General features: G+C 46.7%; 1 protein-coding gene across 2 annotated transcripts in view; it reads right to left on the reverse strand.

The window, feature by feature from the left end:
* The window catches only part of CC2D2A (coiled-coil and C2 domain containing 2A), a 1,164,962-nt gene that overhangs the window by 584,280 nt on the left and 568,234 nt on the right, over positions 1-12,448 (reverse strand). For both annotated transcript variants that reach the window (XM_069631936.1, XM_069631935.1), the window contains exon 16: positions 5,812-5,989. In XM_069631936.1, the coding sequence (XP_069488037.1) occupies positions 5,812-5,989 (178 nt within the window). The remainder of the gene's footprint in view (positions 1-5,811; positions 5,990-12,448) is intronic.

Here is a 12,448-nt window from a genome sequence, read left to right on the forward strand (position 1 = left end):
CTTCTCCGTCATCCGACCGATGAAGAAAAGGTCAGTAATTGCCTTTGCTGTCTCTTTTGCTTCCCCCCTCGACCCCTGCTATTGACTCTCACTCTGACTCAGTCTTCACTAACCTTCACCTTTTCATCTCCAACACCCTTGACATCCTTGCCCCTGCCATGAAGATCTGCATGAAGCCTGCCTCCAAGTGAAACCATTGGTATGATTCTGAACTAACCTCACTAAAAAGCAAGTGAAGAGTTGTGGGAGGGAAGTGGTTGACTTCTCGCACTTCCTCTGACAAACTGGCCTGTCGCCTGCTCCAAAGGCATTACAGACTCTGCATCCGGCCCAAGAAGCTGGCTGTAATTTCATATTGTACATACTTGGTTCTAACTTGAATGCTTTTGTATATGTATATAGAGTGTAGAATGTAATGGGAAAGATGCTAGTTCAAGAATGTAAGAGCAGAACTGTTATGCTGCTGAGAGAGCCGGTGGGCCTTATGTTAGTTCTTAAATAAACTCATATATATTTTCCAAATGGTTATGAGAGCCATCATTTCACGGGCCCGTATTCAAGCCTGCATTTCTGGGGACACCAACAACAAGGCTGACCTTGCCCCTCTTGCCCATCTGATCTCCACCTTCTCTCCTCACTTCCAGTGTTATGTAGATGACACTCAGCTCTCCTTTAAGCTTTCCTCCTCTACCTCCTCTCACTCCTTTCTCATTTCCACGTGTCTGACTGCTATTCAGCATGGTGTGCTGCCAATGATCTCTGTCTTAACGCCAGTAAGAACGAGATCCTTCTCATTGGAACTCCCTCCTTTATTCCCCCCTGCTCTCTAGCCGCCCACCTTGGGCCCCCTCTCCTCACCCTCCTGTGAGGCAAAAAAACTGGGTGTCATCTAAAACTCCTCTCTCCATTTCTCACCTCATATCACTGATCTTGCCAAGAAGGCTCACTTTCAACTTCACCTCCTCATAGGCATTCTCCCTTTCCTCACCTTCCCCAGAAACTCAATGTCTCTAGAGTGCTGGTTCTCTCCGGGCTGGACTACTGCAACATCCTCTTCATCAATCTGCCTCTTTCTTTCTCCACCTTCTTCAAATAATCCAGAACAGGACTGTAAGACCTATCATTAGCCTCAAGCCCAGGGACTGCATCTCTGCAGCCCTATAATCTCTCCACTGGCTCTGGGTGGTTGCAAGGATCAAATTCAAGATGCTCTGTATCATCCATAAGGCTTTCTGGGGTCTGGGACATGCTACATCCAAAGCTCTCTCCCTAAATACCTCCCCTCTAGAGTTCTTCAGTCCTCTAGCTCTAACTTTCTGCAGGTCATATGTTTCTCCAAGCAGAGAGTGGGGGTAGATCTCTTTCCTCGGCAGGAACCTCCCTCTGGAATGGCCTCCCGCCCCTCTCAGACTTGAGCCAGATCTCCTTAAGGTCCTGGAAGCGTCTCAAGACCTTCCTTTCTCCTCCACCTCCTCCTCCCCTCTCCTCCCTCCTTGCTAATGCACCCCCTGCTGCTGCAACTGGCTGCCTGGTCTCTTCTGAGTCATACAGGGGCCATGCCTCCCCCTTGACCAATCTGCCTCAGCATCTCCTTACCAGCACTTCTTTGGGCACCCTTCCCTGACTAGACTATTGATTTCGGTCCACCCCCCTCCTCACACTAGTTGACCCTTATCCTGCACTTGTTCTGCGGGATCCCCATAGCACTACCCAGCCCCTGGGCACCTTTCCCACAGCACTTACCCAGCCCCCTCCCTCCCACTCCCACTCCCCTTCCCCCTGGTCTGCCCCTCCCACCCTGCACTTCCTGTTGCTGCACTTGCACGATCTGAAAGTCACAAGGCTTAATGGGGCCGTTTATTGTTGTTTATCCTCCTCTGTTCCCCCTTCCCTGTATTCTTGTGAAACACTTTCTGCTGTATTGGGGCCATAAAAATATTCAATAAATAAATAAAATAAATGAATAAATAGGTAAGTTCAAAGCCCTGAGGGCACACTTTTGGTAATTTTATAAAAATAGCGTTATTTATTACAAACACGAAGGCAGCTAACACACTATTAGAATTACAGGTAAGTAAACGTATTCACATTCATATACAGTAATACCTTTGTTAAACATTACTCTGTTCAATAGTAAACCCTCAGATGATATACAGGTACATAGTTAGAGTAGCATTCACATTTAGCAAATCATTTATTATAACCAAAATGTAAAGTAAGCAACACAGATACTGGTAAGTACTTTTAGACAACCTATACTTTAGAAAGTCCAGCTCTATCTGGGAATGAAAGTCTCAAAGTCAGTTGGGGCACAGGGTGAACAGGGCTCCATGGGCGGAAGAACAAAGAAAGGCAGATGCTGTCAAAATAGTAGGTTTCTTCTGTGTTGCTGGTAAGTAAAAGGTTTAGTTAAAAGCTGATTCAGTGAGGTCAGGCAGACCCCCTGGAGGATTGTAGACCAACGGACCAGTGTCATTAGGCCTGGGAGAAAACAGTTGTACTGCCCACCACGATGTGTCTCAGAAAGTTTAGAAGGTTGTCCGATTCAACCCAGCAAGCACCTAGGTGAGTACCTAGGAGTGGGACAGTACATTTTCATGAAGAAAGAAGAAAGTGTCACTGGCGGGTCTCCAAGTGAGGAGACAGCAGCTCTTGCTCGGATTCTTGGCCTGGAGGTTGAAGAAGGAATTTTTGGCGGTAGCAGATGGTCAGCTTCTTGTGGTCGGATGTCCAGCAGCCGATCTTCACGATACTGGCTTGTTGGGACACAACACAGGCTTCGGTTCAGCAAGGAGGTTCACACAGCAGGCTTCTCACGGTTTCTTTGTCCCCGACTTGAAAGGGGAGACGTCTCAGAGCAGGAAAGAGTCACTGCAGGTCCAACCAGATGCCCACAAAGCTTAAGCGGAAACCACGCTTCAGGAGATGATGCACAGCAGATTGGTCCTGGTCCCAGGGTATTGGTGAATTGCAGCCGAGGACGGTCGGAGCTCTTCGAGGGATGGCTCAAAATGCAGGTTGTCTCGAGACTGTTTAGGCCCACCAGCCCAGGGGAGGGAGTCATCCAGTCTGTGTCTTCCCTGTCAATAAGTGGAGTATCGACCAGCAGTGGCTACTCAGCATTCACTGGAGGTGGATTCAGACGTCCTTCTTCCTCAGATTTTTCATTCCATCAGTCAACTCTCCTGTTCTGCTCCAGGACCCCAGCCAATCGGGGTGGCTATCCCAAGGGGACAGCCAGCCTCCCAGTCAGAACTGGATTCCCAGAAGACCTACTGGAGGACAAAGACTTGAAGAGTTATGGTGTACTCCCTGCTTCCTGTCCTCCCAGACACTCTGGTACCCTCAGGCGGGCTTCCTAATGGAGGCCAATAGAGACAAAAGAGTGAGGAGGACCTCCCTCGCCTAGGAAGGTGGAAGAAGGTTCAGGAAAGGACAAGTCAACAAGAGTTGATGAAAAAAGAAGACAGGCACCATTTTAGATCAATGCTGATCCATGTGTCCTTTACCGCAACTGCGACAGCAGCCTGCGTGTACAAATTGGTAGAAAATATCCACTGCCACCAGTCACTTAGATGAACTTGACGCGGTAACTAGAAAGTTATAGGAGAAGTGGAACAAGGGATACATTGTGTCCCCTCAGTGCTCCACATAAGGTAGCGTGTTCTGATTACACAAAATAAAAGTTAGGAAGGATAGAACATATCTCCCTATCCTTGGAAACAGAGTTATCGCAAGGAAAATAAAAAAGGGCAGCTCAAAGTGTTCCCAGCAACACTGCACAAAAAGTACTGCGTGCAGCAATAATAAGTTGCAGATGCATTAAAGGGTGGGGGAAAGCATTATTCCAAAATGATACAACCCAAAGTGTTGAAAATGACTGAGTGAGTATGGAAAAAAGTTCCCACCCAGTCAGAAAAACTGATAAGAATCCAAGAGTCCAGTAAAATGTGATGGAGGACTCACAAGTGGGGAGAATATTGCCACAAAAATGAAAATCTACCTAATATGGACTTCAGAAGGCCCTATTGTTTTTCACCGCCTTTAGGACCTTAACCTTTTTCTAAACTCATTTGACCCCTTTCCTATACCCACCATCATGTCCTTCCCTTTTAGCCTTTAACACTCTTGACATTGCCTAAAGCAGTAGCCCTTTTGCACAATACAACATCTACAAACCAAATCAATGGACCTGGCCGTGTGCAAGGTATGCCCTTCATGCGTGTGTGACGAGGTGAGTAGAAAAGAATGTAAACAAAATAAGCACTTGCGCATGGTCGCCGGGTGAATGCATGCTCGGTGGCCATGGAAGCTTTGAGTGACATATTTAGCAACACATAATGCTTCCATGACTGGAGCTATTTTTTCCGATCCATTCAAATGGCGAGAACTTACACCTACTTGCAATTGCTCCATCTTTGTTACCAGTGCAAACATGAAGTGATCTTGCCCCTGATATTCAGTAATTTACAAGTGCTGGTTTGTACCACAGAAACACAGTGGAGGCCACTCAGATCAATGGCTCCCCAACATATGAAGGCATTTGCGTTGTCCCAAAGTGGTGTGGAAGCTTACAGTGCCACTGTTTCCTTTCATAAGTAGCGCCTTTCCTGACATGAGTGGGAGAAATACTCTTGGGACTTTATTAAGAACCATCTGTCCAAGTCGACATGGGTTTTATACGTTTGGAATCCTCCGCATCTCATGGGGTTTCGGCTCCCATATTCCACATAGATTGCTTCTCAGTGGGGGCGTGGACAGGGCAATGGCATAGTTTTGAGTGAACCTTCTATGCACACCAATTTAATGTCCCTTTGGAAGCCATGACCAAAAGCGTATTTTCGTCCCAACGGCTAATAGGCGACTTTTGTAGAAGAGGTGGGAATGGAGGCAGAGGCCTACTAGAACGTCTTAACTTGGGTGTCTCGCCACTGTGCTGTTGCGGCAGCGTGCTCCACTACTGTCTTTCACTCACAGGTGTTTCCTCCATTGTAATGTACTAGTAGGTGCTGTCCGAGTGTCACTCTGCTCCTACTAGGACGTCCAAATGGCTACACCCGAGAGGGTCCTTCAAGCATTCATCTGGGCTTTGACTGGCTGTTACCCTCACTAACTTGCTCAAATTCTACTTTCCACCTTACACTATACACATTGACTAAGATACCTACACACAGCAATTAAACACTCTCCCCAACACACACTAATTTCTAATAACGTAGAATTGGTTATTTATAACACGCTTAATACCCAGAATCTGTGTTGCTCCGCGTCATCTTGCTTCCAAGGCGAGCGCGTTTCCCCTGAGCGATCCTCCCGAGGCCATTGGACCTGTACATCTCTTTCATCAACTTGTAAAACACAGTTACATCGTAACTATAGGTCCGCAAAGCTTCCTTCTAGATAGAGGTACACTAAGTGGCGTTGATACAAAGTACATAAAACATACTTGCACACAGAACCCGGATTCTTCCGCCCTGCATGAACCAACCCAATACCCAAACTAGCTTGGATATTTTCTCTGCTCTCCTTCCAGAGTAAGCCCAACCCCCCTCACTTGCAAATACAATAGTGTCAAGAGACCGTGCAAGTAGCAGTGCATTATACCCGCCAATAACGTGCAACACCATCTCGTGCAGAAAACCTAGCGCTAGCAGTGTAGTAGAGAGGGAAAACACGATAAAACATGAACGAGTAGGAGATCAGTCAGCAATTGGAACCAAGTGATTACAATACTCAGAAGAAATCATTGTTCAGAAAGGTTTATAAAGCTCAGTAGCCATGTGTTTGTAATCAATTTCCAAGATACAGCACCTGAACCTCTATGCTTTCTGGCCAATTGTAGATCTGCAGATTGAAAATCTGTCCAAAGTGTACTCTGAAATCAGAGCTAAGACGCCCGCTGACCGTCCTCGACACTTCTTTATTGTTGAAAAGAACCTTTAAAAACAGGGACCGTTTCTGTATATCTTCTCGTCTCTGAACCTCCACCCTGTAAAACATGATACATCTTTTTTTTAAAAGCAAACAACATCATGAAGTAGTTTTGAATCAATGCAGAGGGGTTTTATTTTCAGGAGCATTATTTATTTATACAGCTGGTCATGGAGAACTCAAACACCTAACACTTACAGCGTTATTAGGAGATGGGGAAGGTGTGTGCGAGTGTGTGTTTACGTGTGCGTGTTTGTGCAGGTGTGCGTGCATTCGTTTGCTTGCATTTGTGTCAGATTGTGTGTATGCAGATGAGCCAGTGTGTATGCATGCGTGTGGGTGGGCGCGTGCACATGCGCATAGTTGTACGGTGAGAGGGTGACCTCATTATCTCTTCCAGTTAAAGAATAAGGAAACAATTACATATTCGGAGGCAATAAGCCTGTGGGTAAGACTTTATCATGCCACAAAGGTGCTTGACAAGCCACTAATGTAACATTCATTGGGAAATCTGCACCCCTTTCCAATTTGATACATAAGGGGCGTGAGAAGCACAGCCCCGAACTGGACCATAAGCACACACGGGGAACGACATTGGCCCTCCACCCCACACTGCGGAGAGACCAGGGAGGTTGACAGTTCAGGTCCTCCTTAGTGGTTCACGCACAAGGGACAGAGATTCCTGCAACCGCCCCATCCATGAAATCAATAGGACAAGCACCCTCTTAATGTATACTGTAAGAGAAACGGTTTCTCAACCTCCACCTCCACAACCTTCAAAAGGACTGCACAGCACACGCAACAACCTAACGACCACAGATAGCAGCCATGGTGAATCCCTGCAGAGTCTGGGGTTAATGGGTATTTTGGGAGGAGGCTGTGACAAAGAGCTGCAGTCTAAGCAACAGCAAACCACTGAAACAGAATCCAAGCTGCCTGCTACTCTAATTAAAGACTTCCACCAAAACGGCAGTGCTAGATAGTCCCCCAGAAAGAACATTGCAGAGAGGTAAGTCATTTGTTCTTCTAATGGACTCCTTCCTCCCACAGATTCTTCATCTTTGAAAGACTACCAAAGCAGTACAATGACCTGGTTGAGCAAGGGTAGCAAGGGCATCACCTAAACCAAAAACTCTGAAGGACAGCTCTGCCAAAATTAGATGCATAGAACGCAAGCAGTAATGATATACTTGTTATAATTGTTCTTTTATAACGTGCCTAATACCGGAGAGGTTTCTAAATGCGAGACCGGGATTCAAACCCTTGTTGCTATGCGTTGTCTTGCTTCCTAGACAAACGTCTAGCACCTGAGATATCCACCCAGCCTAATGATTAGCGAACATGTGCAAAGATGCCCATGTAGCTGCTTCGCGAATATGCAGAATAGGGACTCTGCGTTGCAGAGCCTAGGTGGCTGCCAACACTCTAGTGGATTGAGATCTGAGACCTTCACGGACCTCCTGGTCAGTCAGATCATAGCATCCTGAGATGAAGAGAATGATCCATTGAGACAGGATCTGTTTGGTCATGGCACTGCCAGCATGGGCACCAGCATAACCAATGAAAATGTGGTTATCTGTTTTGGCCTCCCTGGCCACAGAGATGCAGAATTTGAGGCCCGCACAGGACCCATCTGATGGAAATGCTCCTCTGCCTTGGAAGGATGAGGCAGAGGAAAGATGGATCTTTTGAGAGAATTGGGAGTCCGAGATCACCTTCGGAAAGATGGAGGGTTAAACTCCAAATGTCCCCTATTCTTTGGAGAAAACCAAGTAGGGAGTATCAACTGACAGCCCCTGGAGCTCACTCAACCATCTAGAGGAAGTGACAGTGACCAGGAAAACACTTTCAAAGGGAGCAGTCTTAACGAACAAGAATGAAGGGGCACACACAGAGTGCCTATTAAAAAACATTAACTGTACATTTAAATCCTACACTGGGACAACAAACTGGCATGGGGGAAACATTTTAGAAATATCACTCAGGGATTGCATGACCATGGGGATCAAGAACATTGAGCCATTCTCCAGGGTCCTGTTGAAGACCAAAATGGCCACAAGATACCCCTTCAACATTCCAATCTGCAGGCCTGTCTGGGCCAAAGACAGATGAAATTCCAACACATAGGATGCAGAGCGAGTAATGGGGTTCAGATGCCTCTCCACACCACCGGCAAAAATAAATGGGCTTGGTGGTGTGTCTTCTAGCAAAGAGGAGCACGTTCAGAATGTCCTCCGACAGATCTCATTCCTTATACCTCAGCCTTTCCAATGCCAGACATGAAGGTTCAGGCTGCAAAAGTTTGGATGCATGAAGAACTCCCACCCCTGAGTGGGAGTGGCGGTCCATCCCCTGTGGCAGATGCCAGGGACAGCAGATAGCCATGTCCAGCGTTCTTCAGGCCCAGTCCGGCGCAATCGAGATCATTGTAGATCTAAACAGGCGCAGTCCTGAGAACCAGCAGTATGACAGGGATTGGACAGGCAGAGACACACAGTTTCCTAGTGCCCAGAACCACAATCGCATTGCATCTCGTTTGTTGAGGTAATGCATGCTTACAGTACTGCCCCTCAGTACCAACATCGTATTGCCCTTCACTGAGTGGAGGAAAACAACTAGGGCCTGACTGATTGCTCTCAGCTCCAACAAATTGATGTTCTCCCCGCACTCTGATGGGGACCACAGTCCACTCACCGCAAGTTCTTGGAGGGGAGCCCCTCAGCCTTTAAGGTACGCATCCGTGACAAAAGTCACTTATGGCAAGGTTGATAAAACCGCGACCCCTTCAGGAGGTTATCTTTCATGGGCAACCATTTCATGTCTATGGACCAGTAGCACACCCAAGTAGCAGGCCAAATGTTAGTCCCTGAAACAGTGATCAATGTAAGCTCAGAAGCCACTGCAGTGACTTCATACGCAGTCAGGCGTCGGGCACCAGAAGGATGCAAGAGGCCATTTGATTCAGCAAGTGCAAGAAAGCTGGTGCTGGAACTTTTGTCTGTGGCTGTCAAACCTGGACCATCTAGCAGATGTTCACCACTCTGTCCTCCGGTGGAAATCCCTGGTCCAGGCAAGTGTCAAAACCATTCCAATAAAGACAGGAACGGCAAAACCTGTGACTTCCTGAAGTTCAGAAAGAAGCCAAAGCTGTGGAACAGGCTACATGTCCGGTAAAGGTGGGCCGACACAAGCACTGCGGAGTGGGCCTGGACAAGCCAGTCATCCAGAGAGAGAAAATCCTTACCTTCTGAGGCTATCCACAACCACTATTGCAGCTTCAGAGAAAGTCCGAAAGGTAGGACCTTGAACTAATATTGACAGTCCACTATCTTGAATCTCAGGTACTTCCTGTGCCTCTTGTGGATGGCCATGTGGAAGTAAGCTATTTATCTGTTATTTTTTTAATAAGTTATACGGATGACAAACAACCTTTAACTATACAAGACATCAATAAAAATTACAAGACATAAAATACAGTACAATATTTTCACAGCACCTAACATTTCAAAAGAACAATATCTTTTTAGACTAACACCAGTTTAAACATCACTAACATCGATTGGTGATTGTTATTAACTGATCAAGTAGAAACATAAGATAAAACAGTATGTATTGCTTACTAAATCGACAATATAAATCCATCACCTTCTTAAATTTCAATTTTCACTCAAATTTAATTCAAGGCAATTGACTGTAAAAAAAACCTACAACTGCCATCATATCTGAGGTTACAATACCCCCCAAGCATCTTCTCCAGAGGTGTTCCGCATCCATTAAAATCACCCAAAACCTTTGGCGCAGAGACTGCAAAGAGGGGCCCTCAATAATAATGTGTCTGGTAGTTTCAACCATCTTCTCATCCCAGCAAAACCTGCATTTTAAGTCGGTTAGTTCAATCATATTGTATCTGAGAAGAATTTCCTTTTTCTGATTAAGGTTCCAACAGGACCAGAGAAATTCATTTCTAGCAGACCTGCTGGGGTAAATAGTTAAAAAAGGTGCTACCACCCCCTGTTTCTTGTGCTCAAGACTTAAATGCGATAAGCATGAATAATCATGTAGTGATTCAATAGTATCAATCCAATCCCTCAATCTCAAGCGATTCTTAGTGGGCTGTGGTCTATGTTGTAGCTCCTCTTGATTAGAGCCAATTTCTAATAAAAGATCCTCACATTCTTTCTCAAATAAAAATGTTCCTTTAACATGCTCACCCTTTAATGAAACATTCAGGGACAATGTGGAAGTAAGCATCCTGGAGACCCAGGGAAACTAGCCAGTCATTCAGGACCAGGGCCTGCAGGATGTGGGCTAGAATGACCATCTTGAACTTGTCCTTTCGCAAGTACAAGATTAGTAGCTGCAGATCTAGGATTGGTCTCAGGCCTTCATCCTACTTCAACACCTGAAATTAGGTTGAATACCAACCCCTGCCTCATTCCGAGCAGAGTACCAGGTATATGGCACCGTTTACCAAAAAACTGATGGACCTTTTCTTGCAAAAGAGGTTCTAGAGGCAAGGGTAGGTGGCATGGGGGTGATCTGGAGGGTGAAAGGCAAAAAGGGAGACAGTACCCCTGTTGTATGTACATCCCACATGTCGGAAGTGGTATTTTTCAATTTCTCGCCAAACAGGGATATCCTGATCACTACTGGGGACAGATGGCAGAAGTCCACTTAATAGAGGCTTTGTACGAGGGGTAGCAGAGGGCCCAGTGGAGGTGGAAATGCCTCTCCTGGGTGCACCCTGTTACTCATCCCTGTAGGGGTGATGCTGCCCTTGCTTGCCCGATAGGGCATGACCTCTAACTCTTTGGGCATAAGTGGCAAAGGGGTGAAAACTGCTCCCCCTGCTGGCAGGGCTTGTATGTCGCTGCTGAGGGGCTGCCAGCCTCCGTGACTTAGCAGTAGCCTTGGAGGCTGGGAACTATTGTAAGGACTCATCAGCCTTGGTGCCTAATAAGTTCATGCAATCGCAGGGCATATCCAGAAGCTTCTCTTAGATGTCAGTAGCAAAGACGGATGTCCTCATCCAAGAACATCTGCATAATACTGTTCTTGTGGCCATCATTCTTGCTACACAGTCTGAAGTATCCAGAGCAGACTGTAGAATCTGATGGGAGGCTTCATTTCCATCCTTCGTAAGGGTCTCAAAGCCTTCACTCAACTCCCCCTCAGAAAGGGGCATTAACACCTCTGCCATGACCAACCACAGGCCAAAGGAGAACTTGGTGAGAGCACAGGAGGCATTAAAGCACAAGACTCTAAGAGCCGAAAATCTTCCACCCCCATGCATCCAGTCGCTTGCTCACCCTGTCAAAGAAGTGGTTTACATTTGCAGTAGCAGCCTGGTCCACCAAGCTTTCCGGGGGAAACATGGGCAGAAAGGAACATGGGGTCAGAAATGCTTTCTTTGCCAGCTCTCAGTCCACTTTGAGAACTGAAGCTGGAAAGGCAATAGTGTCTGGAGTCTCTCATCCAGGATGTCAGTAAATTCATACTGTTCCTTCAGACATGAAGGACCCGACAGCCTCAAGGTGTCTACCACCCTCGCCATTAGATGACGAAAAGCAGCCTGTGATTTGCCCCGGATTGCAGCAGGGAGCATGTCCACCTATGGCAAGGTGTCTAAACCACTTGCCTCCTGCAAGTCGGCTGAAAGGCCCACCAAGTCCCTTGTTCTTCATAAAACGCCTACAGGAAGTCCCCGTCTTCTGAGGGGCTCCAGCCCAAAAGTCCTCTAAATGGGCATATATGCTCTCCTGTGGAGTGGGAAAAAATATCTTGTGACTCTAGCATCAGAACGATGGGACCCTTGTACATGAACTTGTTGCGTCTGTTTGTGGATTCCCGAGTGCAAATGGGATCCGTCAGCATGACCGAAGCTGGCGTCATCGGCGCCAATGCCATGATCACTGATGTGGTGGCCAAAGCCGCTGCCACAAAGGTCTTTGAAAAGAAGTCAAGCAGCTTCATCCTAAACACCTCCCATTTCTCAAGAATAGAGGACTTGGTGGGAAAAGGTCCCTGCAGGGACTCTTCCTCCAGGACGTCCTTGAGTGAATGCTCCAGTACTTTGATGAAGAGTGATGCCGCAAAGAATGCCAGTGGATCTTGACCTCTTGCAATGTTTTGTCTCCTTCTTGTGCTTTCGGACTCTGGACTGTTCCTCAGTGCCACGGTTAGCGCCCACTGAACTTGAAAAACATCCGGTTATCACTTCTCTACTTGTGGAGGAAGGTAAAACGGTTTGTCTCACGTTCTTGAAGTGCCTTCGGGTGCATCGATTGGCATGATGCACCACCCTGTGTGTCGAAGCTTTCACCAAGACAGTAAAGGCAAATGCAGTGGGGGTCTGAAACAGAAATTTGACGTCCACAGTTCACACAGGGTTTGAGGGTTTATATAAACTGGCCCTGATGTCATTAGCTTGAGCCAACCCCATATAGTAAGCTCTTAAGGGGTGTTGTAAAATCAGAGTATATTTGTTATTATTGGTAAAGGCAGAGCTTTGTGAACT

This window comes from Ambystoma mexicanum, chromosome 6q (assembly GCF_040938575.1).
Source record: "Ambystoma mexicanum isolate Mex_15411 chromosome 6q, UKY_AmexF1_1, whole genome shotgun sequence".
Classification (NCBI taxonomy): domain Eukaryota; kingdom Metazoa; phylum Chordata; class Amphibia; order Caudata; family Ambystomatidae; genus Ambystoma; species Ambystoma mexicanum.